General features: G+C 36.1%; 1 protein-coding gene across 3 annotated transcripts in view; it reads left to right on the forward strand.

Moving 5' to 3' along the window:
• MTF1 (metal regulatory transcription factor 1) overlaps nucleotides 1-20,777 on the forward strand; it is a 139,607-nt gene that overhangs the window by 22,796 nt on the left and 96,034 nt on the right. For all 3 annotated transcript variants that reach the window (XM_053707167.1, XM_053707164.1, XM_053707165.1), the window contains 4 exons: nucleotides 2,037-2,168; nucleotides 8,384-8,457; nucleotides 8,568-8,698; nucleotides 11,370-11,447. In XM_053707167.1, coding sequence (XP_053563142.1) covers nucleotides 2,037-2,168; nucleotides 8,384-8,457; nucleotides 8,568-8,698; nucleotides 11,370-11,447 — 415 coding nt within the window. The remainder of the gene's footprint in view (nucleotides 1-2,036; nucleotides 2,169-8,383; nucleotides 8,458-8,567; nucleotides 8,699-11,369; nucleotides 11,448-20,777) is intronic.

Genomic DNA, 20,777 nt, shown 5'->3' on the forward strand with positions numbered 1-20,777 from the left:
GGCCTACACATTTGAAGAAACAAATGTAAGCCTCACCTATGTCTTTCTAAGCATGAATATACAGCATTTGACTGGTTGTGTTCATGTTATGTTCATGTGCAGTATTATACAGCAACCAAACGCAAAAGTAGGGCTATACCAGTTGTGTGTGTTTGTGTGTGTGTGGGGGGGGACACAACACCATAAAATCTAAGTGTTTTTCTTTCATGATTCAGATTGAGGTAACAATTTTAAACAACTTTCTAATTGTTTTCTATTATCTAATTTGTTTAATTCTATTGGTATAATTTGTTGAAGGAGCAGCAATGCACTACTGGTTTCTAACTAAACACATGGGTGAGCCAATGACAATCGGTATAGAACCTAGGCTCTTTGGTGCTCCTGAGCTTACCTAGATAAACCTTTCAGCCAAGGATAACAAGAGAAGGAAGCAAATTAACCCTTTGAGTGCTAACGACGGCTCTGAGCCGTCACAAATTGTCTCAGTCAGGTACTAACGACGGCTCAGAGCAGTCGCTAGCACTCTCCCACCTTGAGGGAGATCTGGGGGCTCCCACCCACTCCTACCCCAGCGATCAGGCCTGTATAGTGACAGGCATCACTGGGGCTTCACGTTTTAAGCAGTGACGTCATGCGTGATGACGTCACTGCACAACTTTATTGAAATATCACAATAAGTATATGGAAATGCTGCTTAGAAGTCTGTATCTGAGGCATCTAAGAAGTTACAGACCCCCAAGACCCACTGTTGGAAAGGTAATCGCCTAACCTTTCCAACGGTATAAGTCTTGGGGATCTGAATTTTTAAAAAAAGTTAAAGAAAATATATATATTTAAAAAAAAACAACCTCATATCAGCTTAGCACCCAGGTGGGAAAGTGCTTAGCACTCAAAGGGTTAAATAATAGAAATAAATTGGAAAGTTGTTTACAATGATATGCTCTGTCTAAATCATGAATGTCTAATTATAATTTTACTGTCCCTTTAAAGGGACAATCTACAATAGAATTTTTATTGTTTTAAAAGATAGATAATCCCTTTATTACCCATTCCCCAGTTTTGCACAACCAACACAGTTTTATTAATATAAGTTTTACCTCTGTGATGGCCTTGTATCTAAGCATCTTCTGACAGCCCCCTGATCACATGACTTTTTATTTATTCTCTATTGACTTGTATTTTAGCCAATTAGTTCTGTGTTGTGCACAACTTCACGGGCGTAAGGACAATATTATCTGTATGGCCCACATGAACTAGCAGTCTCATGTTGTGAAAAGCAAATACAAAAGCATGTGATAAGAGGCTGTCTGTAGTGGCTTAGAAAAAGGCAGACATTTAGAGTTTTAAAGCTTATAAAGTTTATTAATATAACAATGTCGGTTGTGCAAAGCTGGGGAATGGGTAGTGAAGGCTTTATCTAACTTTTTAAACAATAACAATTTAAGTGTTGACTGTCTCTTTAAATGTCTTAGTTAAGTTCCTCAAACATTTACAGAAGTGGGTGGTTTTATTGAAAGTAGATTAAAACAGTATTGGGGAATTAAGTGATCATAATCATAGATCAAAATCTCACATTTATTCGCATTAAAAGTTGGCGTATGGCATTTTTCATGATATGCTGTTTACAGGCACTGTGTCTGAATGAACTATGTGAACAAATTTAAAGAACATAAAACCCCAAACTGTTATTTCATGACTTATGTAGAACATACAATTCTAAACAACTTTCAAATTTACTTCTATTATCAAATTTTCTTAGTTTTCTTGTTATCCTTTGTTTAAAAGCAGGAAGGTAAGTTCCGGAGTGTGCACGTGTCTGCAGTACTATATGGCAGTACTATTTCCTGTCATGTAGTGATCCAGACATGTGCCTGCTACCTTTCTAGCTATCTCATTAACAAAGAACAACAAGAGAGCGATGCAAATTTGATAATAGATGTAAATTGGAAACTTTTTAAAATGTTATTTTCTGTTGTATCTCAACCATGAAAGAAAAGAATTGGGTTTCATATCCCTTTAATCCTTTTTCTCTGCAGGTTAAGAGCACATAAAAGACTTCACACCGGTGAAACATTTAACTGTGTGACTGAGGGTTGTAGCAAGTACTTCACTACCCACAGTGACCTACGGAAGCATATTCGCACCCACACAAGGGAGAAACCATTTAGGTAAGATCATTGTGAGTTTATCTGAATTCTTTCCTTTTTCAAAAGTCCAGAAAATAGTCTTGTTGTTGTTACATATTTCTGTACCATACAGTTTGTTAGTATGTGTATGTATTTAAAAAAAAACACTAAAAGGGACATTAAACACTTTGAGATGGTAATATAAAATTATATATCATATACTGTATATATATATATATATATATATATATATATATATATATATATATATATATATATATATAAAACTGTACAATAAACTTTTTATTATTTATTTTGTCCCCTTTTCCTGTAATTCATTCTGAAATTGTGCGCTTTTTAGTTTCTGTTAGAAATGGAAGTGCAGAACAATGTTATATTCCACACAGCCATTGGCTGCACACTCTAGTGACCTATTTATAACTGTCCCTAATTGGCCACAGCAGAGAAGGTAACCTATGTTACAACATGACAGCTCCCATTGTTTTATAGACACTAAAGGTTTACACTTATTTTGACGATATTTAAACAACTAATGAAAGTTTAATAAAAACATCTACATATTCTTCTCAGACTAATCTTTCATTGAATGCATCATTCTATCTAGCATATATTTAGTGTTTAATGTCCCTTTTAAATATGCTTGTCTGACATGTTCATGAGAATCATAGCATAAGAGAATGGCATGTTAACATTTTATGGAAATATATATAATCTAAAAACAGAAACTTAGGTTATTATTGCTTGTATTAAATGGATAGGCTTAAATGGGGTTCACCTGGAGGTCAAGTTCACTTGGCAGTTTTTTTTAAATTAAAAACATAGGGTCAAACTGGATCAGTGAAGGCTGAACTAAGTGGACTGTATCTTCTTTCTACCTTTTCTATGATGTTACTAACTACCACCAATAGTGAGACAGAAGCCAGCCAATAGTAAACAAGACCTATGTAAGGGTCACAAGAACTAGTTTGAGGCCTCTGATATAAGTGACAATAAAACTCGGAGAATAGATGGGCACACTCTATGGAAGACTTTAAGCCATAGATCTAGAAGAAGAAGTGGACCATACATAATTAGATATTGAGCTATGATAACATAATCCGAGTCCAATCAAATTGCCCCCAGGACTGAGTGGAAGAAATGGACTAACCTACCAACTAGACACCCTCACTAAATAACCAGATGTTCGGGGAGGAGTGCGAACTTATTAAAAAAAAAAAAATCTTCTAAAGTAGGCAACAAAGGTCTGATAGAGGCATAGAGACCTAATGACTGCTGTAAAAAGATAGATGTAAAGTTTCTATAGCTGATACAGTCTATGCATTACAAATTATAAACTACAAGGCAACCAGGAAAACAATGATTTTTAAAAAAACATAGCCCTAGTAAAAGCCAGGGGCAAACCGAAACCACTAAGCAGGTTAGCACAATGGTTATGCTAAATACAGAGAGGAGGGACCAGGTTTAGAAGGACAGACAGTTAAAAACCATTGTGGGGTGATAGGAAATACAAGTTTCCCAACAGAAACATAACACATTATTGCAGAAGAGAGATTAAAAGGACAGTATACTGTAAAACTGGTTTCCTCTTAATGTGTTTCCAGTAACTTTATATACCAGCAGTATAAAATTATGAGAGATTGTTCCATTAGGTTTCTTTTTAGATATAAAATTGCTGGCTTTGTTCTTAAAATAGGCCAAGCTTGCAGGGAAATCGGATCTCCTTTTTTATCACTCACTATACATACACACGTTTCCTTATCTCTGCATGAACTATTGAACATTTACCTTTTTTTTAACTTATCTCTCCTACCTCCCACTGGGAGTGTATTTTTCTGGTGGCTATGTTTGCAAAGCTTTTCTATAGCCAATTGACAACTTCAGTATAAGTGGGGATACCTCAGACTAAAGCAGGAATTTCAAAGGCCAGAATGAAGGTAAAAAGTAGGCATTTGTAAACAATTTAATACACTCCAGCATGCAAAATAGATCATTGGGAACAAATTAAAGGGACAGTTTACTCAAAAAATGTCTCCCCTTTAATTTGTTCTCAATGATCCACTTTACCTGTGTTTATAAATACCCAAACTTTTCAATCGCAAAATATGTTTCACACATATTTGAGTATGTTGACCCTTTGCTGATGCAGCATAACAGTAGTTTGACCTCTCCTAAAGAAAATATGGTTAGGTTCTGGACAGCCCCAATGCTATAACTGGCAATAGTGTGGTAGTTAGTATGATCCTTTACCAGGTTATTTTGTTGAGTTGAGAGGTAACATATTTACATTATTAAGGTCTTTCGACACAATTCTCAAATGTTATCCTTAAAGGGACAGTTTTTTTTTTGTTTTTTTTTCAACAAGCTTTATTTTGAAAAGTGCAAATACAACGATCGATTATAGAACCTTGAAATTTTACATCGAGATATATGCATCTTGTAAAACTAAAGAATATAACACTTATTCTCAAGGTAGCATGTACAGATATATAAACTATAAATTGGTGAGATGCATATTAATACAGGGTTGCACTGTGTTTACTTTGTCTGCTTGTAACGTAGGCCGTGAGGCACTACATTACACAAGTATAATATTAGAAAACATACAATAAATTGGTTGCCGACATCAGACTGTTAACATTTAAATCTTTCCGTGTTCACAGCTTACTTGACACATACAGCTGTGGCTTGGCTGTAGCCTGGCTTAGCCGTACATATAGTTTCGAACTGGGTCTTGTCTCTGGTGAGTTCGGTTCTTTTTTTACATGAGTAGAAATAGTGAGAAATTTGAGCGTATCTGAACCAAGATGCAAAAGCATCAGGATTCCAGTTGGTTAACTCTGCATGAGTGTTTATTCGGTCCTTACTAATTACGTTATAGAAGGAGAAGTCAGCTAACGCATAAGTTGTTCCTGGGGACCATGATCCCCAGTCAAGATTCAGTTCCGGATTGTCTCTGACTGTAAAGGGACAGTTTACTCAAAACAATTCTTACTTTTAATTTGTTCCCAATGATCCACTTTACCTGCTGGAGTGTATTAAATTGCTTACAAGTATTTCTTTTACCCTTATATTGGCATTTCAAATGGTTAATTTAGCCTGTGGTATCCCCACCTATTCTGAACGTTTCTGGCCTTAGGTCCAAGCTATAGATAAGCTGTGTGAACACAGCTAGCAGAAGAAATTACACTCCCAGTGGGGTATAGAAGAGAAAAGGTAATAAAACGCTAATTTTTCATTGTTCTCTCCAACTATTGGTCTTTGGTTTACGGACAGATATAAGATAAAGAAGAATGTATATGTACACAATGTGATAAATTAATGAGATCTGATTTTTTATTTTTTTTATTATTAGATTTGAGGGTACATATCACAGAAAAAAAAGAATTGAACAATGTTTAATACATTATTCTTTACAAAGAGTCTAATGGTAAGATTCCATTTTGTTAATATTTAATCCCATTGACTTTAGCATTTTCTTGTCTTTAAATCAGCCTACTTTTAGTCAGTTAATCTAGCTCCATCAGATTAAGAAGAGGGTAGTGGGAGAAGAAAATTCAGTAGGAGGGAGAAGGAGGGGGGGAAACAAACAAAAAAACCTGCACCAGAATAAATGTCTCTCAGGGTATAGGGAAGCACCATTCTCCATGCAGTTTGCAATTGGTAATATATTGGGTTTATTCGAATCTCTGTACTAAGTATTTCTATTCTTCTATATCTAGTATAAAAAAAATTCTATTTCCATTTTTCAAAAAAACTTCCACATTATTTTCCAAATTGAACCCTATATCAAATTGTTCAATCATAAATTGTCTATGTAGACTGAGCTTGTTTAAAGTTTTTGAATGAGGGGGCAGTCTTAGATTTCCAATATTTAAATATCAAATTCCTGCCAACTAAAATGTTTATATTAATACATTTTTTAATTCGACATACCTTTTTCTGGATGTAAGAATATTTTTTTATTATGTTTTATATATTAATATGTTTTAATCTCTTGTAAACGCTGCTAAAGAAGCCTCTTCAACTCTTTTAATACTGCGTATAATTATTTGTTCGTCTATATCCTGTATTTGCGTTTTTTCCCATTTCGCAAGAATTTTATTCATATGATCTTCATAATTTACATTGGTTATTAGTCCGTATATTGCAGAAATGGAATATTTCCCAATGCTAAAAAGTTTGAAATTGGTACTAAAGAAGTCCACTCCCAGAATTTCCCATAGAGTTTTATGAGGTCTAGACAATAATTGTGAATTTGTAAATATGGAAAAACATGGTCCAAGTTAAACTTTCTCTTCAGCCTTTCATATTGTGTTATCAAATTATTTTCATTTTCTTTGTCAATTAACTGATGAACCCATTTAATTCCTTTATCATGCCAATGTCAAAATACGTTACAACTATTTCACGGTTCAAATCCAGGGTTCACTCTGATAGAGCGATAATGTGAAACCGAAAATCGTATTTTTAATCTTTTACATATACAATGACATGCAATGATTGTATCTCTTAGGAAATCTATCTTTTTTAACACGTATTGGTAGTTCATTTTCATATGGGCAATATTTTTAAATGAAAATGGTTTACATATTTCAGATTCCGCTTCTGGTAAGGTAAAATGTCCCAACTCCAGAAGCCAATCTATATTTATTTTTCCTAGAGCCACTAGATTGTAGGGGGGCGGAAGCGGGTGGGACCACTGCACTAGAGAAAAAGTATTTAGGACTAGTATAATTTATTTTGCTAAAGTTTATATTGGGAGATCTGGTTATACTTACAAGCTCCACCCATTTTATTAGGTTGTGGCTTCAAAACGCAAAATCAGCTATTTAATATACACAAATAAACCTTAAAAAGCGGAAACACATTAAGGGAAAAAGAATTTTAGAGTATTCTGTCTTTTCAAAGATACATTTTTACGTTATACTGTCCCTTTGAATTAAAAGATAAGGTCTTAGACCTGAATGAAATTGCTGACATGATTTGTAAAAACAGACACCGGAGAGGTGGGAAGATTGAATCCCATGAAATTTGTCAGATTTCTAGTTACAGCTACTTGTATAGAATGTGATCGAGTGCAGAAAAATAAACCGTGCACTTAGCATATCTGAGGCAGAGAATAAGACAAGAGCATATGCTTTACTGTCCAAACAGATCCTGAAAAGCCACACCAGTTCTTAGTAACATATATCATTCGTATGAACCATCTCTTTATGCTCTATAGAGCAACAAACTGCAGAAAATGTGAAAGATGCATGGAAGTTTTCCTCCATAATGTGGACATTCTTCCATAATAAAGAAAAGAACATTTTTTTTAAAGAGACATAAAACCTAAAATTAAACTTTTATGATTCAGAATAAGGAAATCGGGAAGCTGGTTTGCTGTATCTCAGTTATGAAAGAAAAAAAATGGATTTCAGGGGATAGATGTCTAATAAAAACATTCCTTCAATTAGAAATATATTTGTATTTATAAACTGTAACTTCCGCAAATAATAAAAAAATAATAATAATCTCCCGTCGAATTTAGCCACCAATCGACAAGCGCTACCCAGGTTCTGAACCAAATTGCGTTTTCAAATAAAGATAGCAAGAGAACAAAAAAAAATGATAATAGGAGTAAATTAGAAAGTTTCTTAAAATTGCATGCTCTATCTGATTCATGAAAGAAAAAAATGGGTTTAGTATTCATTTAAAGGCAGGTGATTGCAATTACTGCTAACTAAAGAGTCATAAGACCCCTTATTTAAAAATGGGGAATCCCCTTTTTTATGTGAAACATATTGTGTTTGCATTGTTTGCTGTCTTTAGGGGATAGGGGTTACTTAGTAGCAACTTCCCCCATTAGTAAATAGATTAGATAGGTAATTTATTTTGTTTATATTAATAACAGGGCTAGAAACATTGCAACAATAAAATCTTTTAACCTGTGAGAGCATTTTCTTTCTTAACCTTTTTGTCCCTTTTAAAGAGTTCCTAGGTGACCTCCAGCACAATACACTAGATACCCTTACCATCAGGGAAGGAGAACAAAGTATAGATTTTTACACACACATACGCCAATATAATTAAATGTTCCTTTTGGAATTATACATAAATTAAGCATGCATCTGGCCAGGGAGAGCAAATTTAGGTTTTCTCACACAGTACATTTAATAGTTCTGTTCAGAATTATATTTTCACTGTATTACATATTTGTGTCCAATAGATTTTTATTTTCCTTCCCATTAACGTAGGTGTGATCATGATGGCTGTGGAAAAGCATTTGCTGCAAGTCATCGCCTTAAAACACACGTCAGAAAACATACAGGTAAGTTGTCTTGAATTTAGAAAGCTATAAATTTGTTGCAGTTGGTGACCAAAATAGCGGAAAACCATGGATAGACTAGATGCTATCCTTACTATATCTCTTATTTCCAGGGGAGAGGCCTGACTTCTACACCAGTGATGGCTGTGAAAAGACATTCAGCATTCAGTACAGCTTGAAGAATCATGGGAAAAGTCATGACACCACTGGATTGGACGATGGATACAAGGCTGAAACATGCGATGTAAGGCAGTCCTATGACATTTTATGTGTGGCTCATATTTTGTGGCAAAATAAAATGATTTGATTAATGTAAAAGGATACAAGAATCTGTGTACTGATTCAGTTAAAGGCAAAGTAAACTTAAAGGGACAACAAACTGGTCCCTAAAAACTAAATATACAAGACCTTTAATTTCATTTTTTAAATAAAATCCCCATTACTCACTAGTATGTTATGCATAGTACTACTACCCCAGCAGGCATTTTTTTTTCCTTCTTCTAGATACGGAGCAGTGTAGCCTATCAGAAGCTGTGACTCTCTCCTCTTTTGAGACTTAAAGAAGTAGTCTAGTCAAAATTAAACTTTCATGATTCAGATAGAGCATGTAATTTTAAGCAACTTTCTAATATTATCGATTTTTTTCGTCCTCTTGTTATCTATATTTGAAAAAGAAATAATGTAAACTTAGGAGCTGGCCCATTTTTGGTTCAGCACATCGGTAGCACTTTCTAATTGGTATCTAAATGTAGTCACCAATCAGCAAGCGCTACCCAGGTTCTGAACTAAAAATGGGCCGTCTCCTAAGCTTACATTCAAATAAAGATACCAAAAGAATGAAGAAAAATCCTAGTTTAGCACGCCATTACACTGACAGGCGGTGTCCTCCTTAAGTGTGTGTAGCCACACACAAACAGATGTGTTCTTGCTTTTTACTGTTTATTTCTGTACTGTAACATACACTACTCACTGCAAAGACTATGGGCAGCAGGGCATCTGATAAAATGTTCTTGTTGTTCTTAATAATAATAATAATATAAAAAAAGTCCATCGCAAGAGATCATAGTTTGTAAGATTTCAGATTAAAGTTCATGAGAGTTTGAACATTCAGAACAGTAATTAAAGGGACACTGAACCCAATTTTTTTTTCTTTCATGATTCAGATAGAGCATGATATTTTAAGCAACTTTCTAATTTACTCCTATTATCAATTTTTCTTTGTTCTCTTGCTATCTTTATTTAAAAAGCAGGAATGTGATGCATAGGAGCCAGCCCATTTTTGGTTATGCTTGCTTATTGGTGGGTAAATGTAAGCCTCCAATAAGAAAGCTCTATCCATGGTTCTGAACCTAAAATGGGCTGGCTGCTAAGATTTACATTCCTGCTTTTAAAATAAAGATAGCAAGAGAACAAAGAAAATTTGATAATAGGAGTAAATTAGAAAGTTGCTTAAAGTTTCATGCTCTTTCTGAATCCTGTAAGAAAAAAATTGGGTTCAGTGTCCCTTTAATGGAAGCTTAATTTTGACTTTCATGTCTCTCTTTTTAAAGGAAGACAAAATGAACATAGTTACCAGAGTTTACAAGTAGTTTTGCAAAGCATTAGTAAAGTGATAGTTTTAAATGCTTTAAACCATATATTTTAAAAGCTGGTCTTTTGCAGTTCAATACTTAAAGGAATAGTTTAGTCAAAATTAAACTTTCACGGTTTAGATAGAGCAGGCAATTTAAAGCAACTTTCTAATTTACTCCTATTATTCATTTTTCTTCGTTCTCTTTATTTGAATGTACGCTTAGGAGTTGGCCCATTTTTGGTTCAGCACCTGGGTAGCGCTTTCTGATTGGTGGCTACATTTAGACACCAATCAGAAAGTGCCACCCAGGTGCAGAACCAAAAATGGACAGGCTGGTAAGCTTTTTTCAAATAAAGATAGCAAGAGAACAAAGAAAGAATGTTAATAGGAGTAAATTAGAAAGTTGCTTAAAATTGCATGCTCTATCTGAATCATGCAAGTTTCATTTTGACTAAACTATTCCTTTAAAGGGACATGAAACCCAACATTTCTCTTTCATGATTTAGGTAGAACATACGATTCTAAACAACTTTCCAGTTTACATCTATTATCAAATTTGCTTTATTATCTTTGTATCATTTGTTGACGGAGCAGCAATGCACTTATGGTTTCTAACTGTACACATGGGTGAGCCAATGACAATCAGTATATGTATGCAGCCACCAATCAGCAGCTAGAACCAACGTTCTTTGCTGCTCCTGAGCTTACCTACATAAACCTTTCAGCAAAGGATAACAAGAGAAGAAAGCAAATTAAATTAATAGAAGTAAATTGGAAAGTTGTTTAAAATGGTATGCTCTGACTAAATCATGATTGTCTAATTATGACTTTACTGTCCCTTTTAATTGCTGATGTAAACTATGCATATATAAAATGTTTTTTATGTCCCTTTAAGAGCATGAAACATTTTCTGTAATAATTCAGACGGGTATATTTTAAACAACTTATGATTTTACTTCTATTATCTGATTTGCTTCCTTCTTTTGATATCATTTGTTAACAATCATACCTAGGTAGGCTCAGGCACAGCAATGCAGTACTGGGAGCTAGCTGCTGATTCGTGGCTGCTCACATATGACTTTTGTCATTGGCTCACCTGATGTGCTCAGCCATTTCCCAATAGTGCATAACTGCTCCTTTAACAAAAGATATCAAGAGGGTAAAGCAAATTTGCTAAATTGGAACGTTGCTTAAAACTGCTTGAATCGCGAAACAAAGAAAATTGGGATTTTTGTCGCTTTAAGGTGCATACTTTTATTTATTGTCATGCTGCTGTTAGCTGTTGTTTTGTGGTAGCATCTATCTATTTAATCAGTCTCTATCTGTCTGTTCCTTTCAATAGGATGCAAGTCATTGGTTTTGTCTCAGTGACTTAAGCACTTTATCTACGGATTCTGAACTGCGAGAAAATGCTAACACAGTAAGTAATACATTTCCTAGATATAACTGCTTGACAGGCCTGACACTTAAAGCCTTGTTTCTTTGCCTCAGACTGGTGGTGGGAGTTAGCGGGAAGCCCACACGGGACACAAGCTATAGGGTGTAGTGCTGAGTCACAAGGGAGCTCTCTATCTTAGCTGCCAATGTGTGTTTGATTAATATCTTACAACTGCATCTTTCACAGGACAGTGTTTAGCCTGTTAATGTCTGATGTTTTATACCATTTCCTTTTATTATGTTCTGTATTCCCTACCCATTTTCTCCTCCTTACCCCATTCTTGCATGACTTTTACTGAGTTGCCTTTACTGGCACAAGGCTCATTTATACAATTTTTGTTTGCAGGGATTAAAATTCTGTCATAGAAAATCTAGGTTCTTTATATCCTCCAAGAAGGGTACTAGCTCTCTAGACATAAACACAGGTCATGCCAGTGATGTTGCTTCCAGGAACATAGTATCAAGATAGTTGCCCTGTAATAAGACAAAAAACACTAAATACACTTTGTATTTTGTGCCTCAAAGCAAAACAGTGTTGAATTGGCAAGGCTTATTCAAACACTTCTTTACCCATAAGCCAAACGATGATGTTCTAATCATATTTAATTTATGTGATATGTGTACTGCTCTTAAAGGGACATTAAACACTAAATACATGGTAGTTAGAATAATTCAGTCAAAGAAAAGATAAGTCTGAGAATAACATGTATATGTATTTTTTAAAGTTTCATTAGATGTTTAAATATTGACAGAATAAACGCAAAGTTTTAGTGTTTATAAATCAGTGCTGCCATGTTGTAATTTACCTTCTCTGCTCAGGCCAATTAGGGACAGTTATAAATAGGTCACTAGAGTGTGCAGCCAATGATTGTGTGGAATATAACAGTGTTCTGCACTTCAATTTCTAAAAGGAACTGAAAAGTTCACAACTACAGAATGGAATATCAGGGAAAAGCAACGGAATAAATAATAAAAGTATATTGCAGAGTTTTCATATATTATATAATATATGTATGTATGTGTGTTTGTGTGTATGTGTGTGTATATATATATATATATATATATATATATATATATATATATATAATTTAACATTTTATATGATGATGCAACGTTCATGGACCTATATGTTTCTGGGCTCTAGTTAATTTATCCTTATTTCTTTTATAAGATATGTTACATAATCTCACAATGACACCATATTTTAAATCTTACATCTTGCAGATAATTCCTCTTTTTCATAAGATTAAAAAATGTTCGGCACAAGGAAAAGCAGCATAGAGGGCCTTATTTAGTTTAAACAAACCTTATGTCGGTGTCTGCATTTCTAAGGGCCCAGTCTTTGAAAATTTGCCCTCAGGGACTGGAATATCACACTGACCCTTACATGGGCAAACCTCACTCAAGTCTCTATAAGAAAAGAGCTGCTCCTGGTAGTCCCAGCAAACTGCCTCCCATAGAAAGTATGAAGCTATCTGCAATGCAGAATCTCACAGGGGAGTGCACTGATCACATTTTATGCAAATGCAAATCAAATTGTGCTGTTCTTAGAGTCCTATAATTGCATTTGCTTCTAGCTTTGCATTCATGTCATTTTGTGTCAGTACAAACTGCAAGACTTGCATGCGTAAAATGCTTACAGAATGGGTTGAGACCTGTGCAAGAATTTCAGACTTTGCACAAAGAATGTCCCTCTTCAGCCCACACACTAAGCCTCTGAAACTAATTTTACAATACAAAAATAAAATATGCTTTGAATTTTTTATTTTTATTAATGTAATTGGCAAGAGTCCATGAGCTAGTGACGTATGGGATATACATTCCTACCAGGAGGGGCAAAGTTTCCCAAACCCTAAAATGCCTATAAATACACCCCTCACCACACCCACAATTCAGTTTTACAAACTTTGCCTCCCATGGAGGTGGTGAAGTAAGTTTGTGCTAGATTTCTACGTTGATATGCGCTTCGCAGCAGGCAGAAGCCCGGTTTTCCTCTCAGAGTGCAGGGAATGTCAGAGGGATGTGAAGAGAGTATTGCCTATTTGAATACCATGGTCTTCTTCTAGGGGATCTATTTCATAGGTTCTCTGTTATCGGTCGTAGAGATTTCTTCTCCTACCTCCCTTTTCAGATCGACGATATACTCTTATATACCATTACCTCTACTGATTCTCGTTTCAGTACTGGTTTGGCTATCTACTATATGTAGATGAGTGTCTTAGGGTAAGTAAGTCTTATTTCTATTCATGACACTCTAAGCTATGGTTGGGCACTTGATATGTAAAGTTCTAAATATATGTGTTAAACTTATATTTGCCATGATTCAGGATAATCGGTATTCCTTCTTTCAGACTGTCAGTTTCATTTTTTTGGGAAAATGCATAAGAATTTATATTTTTCTTACCTTAAAAATTTTCAATTGACTTTTTTTCTAAATTGCGGGCTGTTAGGCTCGCGGGTGCAGAAAATGCTTCAATTTATTGCGTCATTTTTGGCGCAAGACTTTATTGGCCCAAAAAATTTGTCATTTCTGGCGTCATAGTTGACGCCGGAAGTTTTCACGTGATTGCGTCATTTTTTACGTATGTGTGTTGAGGACGTTTTTGCCGCCAAAAAATATGGGCGTCATTTTTTACGGCAAAAAATGTGGGCGTCATACTTGGCGCCAGTTTTTTTCACATTATTTCAGTCTAACTTTTTTGTTGCTTCTGGTTTCCACAGGCTTGTTTTGTTTTGCATTTTTTCCCATTCCTGAAACTGTCATTTAAGGAATTTGATAATTTTGCTTTATATGTTGTTTTTTCTATTACATATTGCAAGATGTCACTACCTGACCCTGGATCAGAATCTACTTCTGGAAAGACGCTGCCTGAAGTCAGTTCTACCCAAGCTAAGTGCATTTGTTGTAAACTTTTGGTAACTGTTCCTCCGGCTGTAGTTTGTGTTAGTTGTCATGATAAACTATCAAACGCAGACAATATTTCCATTAGTAATAATTCTTTACCTGTTGTTGTTCCTTCAACATTTAATGTTCAGGATGTTCCTGTTAATGTAAGAGAATTTGTTTCTAATTCTATTCAGAAGTCTCTGTCATTTCTCCTTCTAGTAAACGTAAGAGGTCTTTTAAAACTTCTCATATTTCAGATGAATTTTTAAATGACCGCCATCATTCTGACTTATCTATTTCTGATGAGGATCTATCTGGTTCAGAAGATTCTGCCTCACATATTGACACTGATAAATCTTCATATTTGTTTAAGATGGAGTTTATTCATTCTTTACTTAAAGAAGTGTTGATTGCATTAGATATGGAGGAGTCTAGTCCTCTTGATATTAAAACTAATAAGCGTTTAAATTCAGTTTTTAAACCTCAGGTAGTTATTCCAGAAGTTTTTCCAGTTCTTGATGCTATTTCAGAAGTAATTTCTAGGGAATGGAATAGTCTGGGTACTTCATTTACTCCTTCTCCAAGGTTTAAGAAATTGTACCCTTTGCCATCTGATAGATTAGAGTTTTGGGAAAAAATCCCCAAAGTTGATGGGGCTATCTCTACTCTTGCTAAACGTTCTACTATTCCAATGGCAGATAGTACTTCTTTTAAGGATCCTTTAGATAGGAAGCTTGAATCCTTTCTAAGGAAGGCTTATTTATGTTCAGGTAATCTTCTTAGACCTGCTATTTCTTTGGCTGATGTTGCTGCAGCTTCCACCTTCTGGTTGGAGGCTTTAGCGCAACAAGTGTCAGACCATAATGCTTATAGCATTGTTAAACTTCTTCAACATGCTAATAACTTTGTTTGTGATGCCATTTTTTATATCATTAGAATTGATGTCAGGTAAATGTCTTTAGCTATTTTAGCTAGAAGAGCTTTATGGCTTAAGTCTTGGAATGCAGATATGACTTCTAAGTCAACGTTGCTTTCTCTTTCTTTCCAAGGTAATAAATTATTTTGAAAAAAAAAAAAAAAAAAAAAAAAAAGTTCCAATGAAAGAAAGTCGAGCAAACCAGCATATATAAATAAAACGTAGCTTTTATTCCACAACTTTAAAAAGCAGGATCACAGTGACATCCTATGAGAATGATTAACACCTCGGGGCTGGCAGGCTTACGCGTTTCGGCATTGCGCCGTAGTCATAGCATAGTTTGCCAGTCCCAGGTGTGCAATTTATACACAATTCCATTATTCTATTGGTTAAAAAATAGATAGGACATGTGGTTAAAACAAAACACGCCCACAAGGGTAACTGTTAAATAACCGTGAAAGAACAAAGTGGTTTATATGTAACAGAGCGAAACACACATATATGTTGAAGATACATTAATAAGGTGACTAATTAGTGAATAAATCCACATTTGACTAAGGATCAGGTACAGAGACGGATTAGATAGGTAGCCATATTAATAGGAATAGTTAGCTGGATATTTAACACAGACGCTATGAACCCAAAAGGGGGGGAAAAAGAAAGAGGAATGTCTGCATACCCTTGCTATTATATAGCCTTAGCAAAGGATAGTGTTTGGGAACTACATGAATTGTTGCAAAAATGCTTGATTATACATAGTAGCTCATACAAAAACATATATATGAGGACATCAATAATATATATTTATAATATTGATGTAGAGGCTGTAATAGCCACGATATTGTAGTTACCCAGACACTAGTGCCACTCAGCAAATAAACCGAAACTTATAGCATGAGATGGGAAGGGAACAGCAACCAGCTAACACTATTACTAGTAAATTGGATTTATATATTCCACATATGCATATAGTATAGTAAAAATATATATAGTTGTGAACCAATGAACCCCCCTTTTGGGTTCATAGCGTCTGTGTTAAATATCCAGCTAACTATTCCTATTAATATGGCTACCTATCTAATCCGTCTCTATACCTGATCCTTAGTCAAATGTGGATTTATTCACTTATTAGTCACCTTATTAATGTATCTTCAACATATATGTGTGTTTCGCTCTGTTACATATAAACCACTTTGTTCTTTCACGGTTATTTAACAGTTACCCTTGTGGGCGTGTTTTGTTTTAACCACATGTCCTTCTATCTATTTTTTAACCAATAGAATAATGGAATTGTGTATAAATTGCACACCTGGGACTGGCAAACTATGCTATGACTACGGCGCAATGCCGAAACGCGTAAGCCTGCCAGCCCCGAGGTGTTAATCATTCTCATAGGATGTCACTGTGATCCTGCTTTTTAAAGTTGTGGAATAAAAGCTACGTTTTATTTATATATGCTGGTTTGCTCGACTTTCTTTCATTGGAACTTTGTTTTGGGCCTGTTTGAGCACCAGCACCTGCCTGACCTATAACTCATATATACCCTCACTACACTAAGCCAGTGTGACCGGATGACAGCTGGATACGGAGGAGGATCTCTCACACGCAGCCTGTGTTACTCTTCGTCTTGCCGTTTTTGGAGCGCTTTGATTGGCAGTCCACCCATGACGACATGGTTGTCGGCTCGTGTCTGATAGGCTCTACCCGCGGAAGCATCTTGGAGGAAGGCGGGACCTGAGCGACACTGAGCAAAGGGGGAGAGGACGCCGACTGCCGCCACGAAGAAACGCCAAGTGAGTAACATCTGAAGGGCTTTGCATTTATCAGCGGCAATGTATGTTATCTTATGTTATGTTATGGGACTCTGTTCTGGGTGGTGAGACACCCGTTCATAATCGCATACCCCACTCTGGAACTATGTTTTTCGGATACAATTGATTTACATATACATACAGAACTGTTCTTGACCGCTTAAGTACAGCGAAGTGAAACTACACTTTTGAATCTAGTAACACTGGGTCACACTGTGAATCAGGCTATATGGCTTTGGGTATATTTTGAACTTTACGCATATGTTCTCAAGCATAAGTTTTGGTCAGCTTTGGTGCTAGTTTCCCCCTCTCTCTCTTTTTGGTTGTTAATAAATTATTTGGTTCTCAGTTGGATTCAATAATTTCAACTGTTACTGGGGGGAAGGGAGCCTTTTTTGCCTCAGGACAAAAAATCTAAAGGTAAATATAGGGCTGCTAATCGTTTTCGTTCCTTTCGTCAGAATAAGGAACAAAAGCCTGACCCTTCCCCTATAGGAACAGTTTCCGTTTGGAAACCTTCTCCAGTCTGGAATAAATCCAAGCCTTTTAGAAAGTCAAAACCAGCTCCCAAATCCGCATGAAGGTGCGGCCCTCATTACAGCACAGCTGGTAGGGGGCAGGTTACGATTTTTCAAAGATGTTTAGATCAATTCGATTCAAAGTCTTTGGATTCAGAACATTGTTTTACAAGGGTACAGAATAGGTTTCAAGGTAAGACCGTCTGTGAGAAGATTTTTTTCTCTCACGCATTCCAGTAAACACAGTAAAGTCTCAGGCGTTTCTGAAATGTGTTTCAGACCTAGAGTATGCTGGGGTAATTGTGCCAGTTCCAGTTCTGGAACGGGTTTCTGGGGTTTTACTCAAATCTGTTCATTGTACCAAAGAAGGAGAATTACTTCAGACCAGTTCTGGATCTAAAAATATTGAATCGTTATGTAAGGATACCAACATTCAAAATGGTGACTATAAGGACTATTCTGCCTTTTGTTCAGCAAGGGCATTATATGTCTACAATAGACTTACAGGATGCATATCTTCATATTCCAATCCATCCAGCTCACTATCAGTTTCTGAGATTCTCTTTTCTAGACAAGCATTACCAGTTTGTTGCTCTTCTGTTTGGCCTAGCAACAGCTCCAAGGATCTTTTCAAAGGTTCTCAGTGCCCTTCTCTCTGTAATCAGAGAACAGGGTATTGCGGTATTTCCTTATTTGGACGATATCTTGATACTTGCTCAGTCTTTACATTCTGCAGAATCTCATACGAATAAACTTGTGTTGTTTCTTCAAAGACATGGTTGGAGGATCAATTTACCAAAGAGTTCCTTGATTCCTCAGACAAGGGTAACCTTTTTGGGTTTACAAATAGATTCAGTGTCCATGACTTTGTCTCTAACAAAAAAGAGACGTCTGAAATTGGTTTCAGCTTGTCGAAACCTTCAGTCTCAATCATTCCCTTCGGTAGCTTTGTGCATGGAAATTCTAGGTCTCATGACTGCTGCATCGGACGCGATCCCTTTGGCTCGTTTTCACATGAGACCTCTCCAGCTTTGTTTGCTGAACCAATGGTGCAGGGATTATACAAAGATATCACAATTAATATCCTTAAATCCCAATGTTCGATCTTCTCTGACTTGGTGGTTGTATCACCATCGTTTAATTCAAGGGGCCTCTTTTATTCGTCCAACCTGGACTGTGATTTCAACAGATGTGAGTCTTTCAGGTTGGGGAGCTGTATGGGGATCTCTGACAGCGCAGGGGGTTTGGGAATCTCAGGAGGCCAGATTACCAATCAACATTTTGGAACTCCGTGCGATTTTCAGAGCTCTTCAGTTCTGGCCTCTTCTGAAGAGAGAAAGGTTTATTTGTTTTCAGGCAGACAATGTCACAACCGTGGCATATGTCAATCATCAAGGTGGGACTCACAGTCCTCAGGCTATGAAAGAAGTATCTCGGATACTTGTATGGGCGGAATCCAGCTCCTGTCTAATTTCTGCGGTTCACATCCCAGGTATAGACAATTGGGAAGCGGATTATCTAAGTCGCCAGACGTTACATCCGGGCGAATGGTCTCTTCACCCAGAGGTATTTCTTCAGATTGTTCAAACTGGGGACTTCCAGAAATAGATCTGATGGCCTCTCATCTAAACAAGAAACTTCCCAGGTATCTGTCCAGATCCAGGGATCCTCAGGCGGAAGCAGTGGACGCGTTGTCACTTCCTTGGAATTATCAACCTGCTTATATCTTTCCGCCTCTAGTTCTTCTTCCAAAAGTGATTTCCAAAATCCTAATGGAGCGTTCGTTTGTACTGCTGGTGGCTCCAGCATGGCCACACAGGTTTTGGTATGCGGATCTCGTTCGGATGGCCAGTTGCCAACCTTGGACACTTCCGTTAAGGCCAGACCTTCTATCTCAAGGCCCATTTTTCCATCAGGATCTCAAATCATTAAATTTGAAGGTATGGAGATTGAAGCTTAATACTTAGTCATAGAGGTTTCTCTGATTCAGTGATTAATACTATGTTACATGCTCGTAAATCTGTGTCTAGAAAGATCTATTACCAAGTTTGGAAGACTTGCATTTCTTGGTGTTCTTCTCATAAATTCTCTTTGCATTCTATTAGAATTCCTAGAATTTTACAGTTTCTTCAGGATGGTTTGGAAAAAGGTTTGTCTGCAAGTTCATTGAAAGGACAAATCTCTGCTCTTTCTGTACTTTTTCACAGAAAGATTGCTAATCATCCTGATATTCATTGTTTTGTACAGGTTTTGGTTCGTATTAAGCCTGTCATTAAGTCAATTTCTCCTCATTGGAGTCTTAATTTGGTTCTGAGGGCTTTACAGGCTCCTCTGTTTGAACCTATGCATTCACTGGATATTAAATTACTTTCTTGGAAAGTTTTATTCCTTTTGGCCATCTCTTCTGCTAGAAGAGTTTCTGAGTTATCTGCTTTTTCTTGTGAATCTCCTTTTCTGTTTTTATATCAGGATAAGGCGGACTTCATTTAATTTTTTACCTAAAGTTGTAAATTCTAACAACATTAGTAGAGAAATTGTTGTCCCTTCTTTGTGTCCTAATCCTAAGAATTCTCTGGAGAGATCTTTACATTCTTTGGATGTAGTTAGAGCTTTGAAATATTATGTTGAAGCTACTAAAGGTTTCAGGAAGACATCTAGTCTATTTGTTATCTTTTCTGGTTTTAGGAAAGGTCAGAAGGCTTCTGCCATTTCTTTGGCATCTTGGTTAAAGTCTTTGATTCATCATGCTTATGTGGAGTCGGGTAAATCCCCGCCTCAAAGGATTACGGCTCATTTTACTAGGTCAGTTTCTACTTCCTGGGCTTTTAAGAATGAAGCTTCTGTTGATCAGATTTGCAAAGCAGCAACTTGGTCTTCTTTGCATACTTTTACTAAATTCTACCATTTTGATGTGTTTTCTTCTTCTGAAGCAGTTTTTGGTAGAAAAGTACTTCAGGCAGCTGTTTCAGTTTGATTCTTCTGCTTATAATTTTAGGGTTTTTTTCATTATAAGATTAAAACTTTTTGATTTGGGTTATGGATTATTTTTTCAGCGGAATTGGCTGTCTTTATTTAATCCTTCCCTCTCTAGTGACTCTTGCGTGGAAGTTCCACATCTTGGGTATCTGCTATCCCATACGTCACTAGCTCGTGGACTCTTGCCAATTACATGAAAGAAAAC

The sequence above is a fragment of the Bombina bombina genome, chromosome 3 (genome assembly GCF_027579735.1).
Source record: "Bombina bombina isolate aBomBom1 chromosome 3, aBomBom1.pri, whole genome shotgun sequence".
Classification (NCBI taxonomy): domain Eukaryota; kingdom Metazoa; phylum Chordata; class Amphibia; order Anura; family Bombinatoridae; genus Bombina; species Bombina bombina.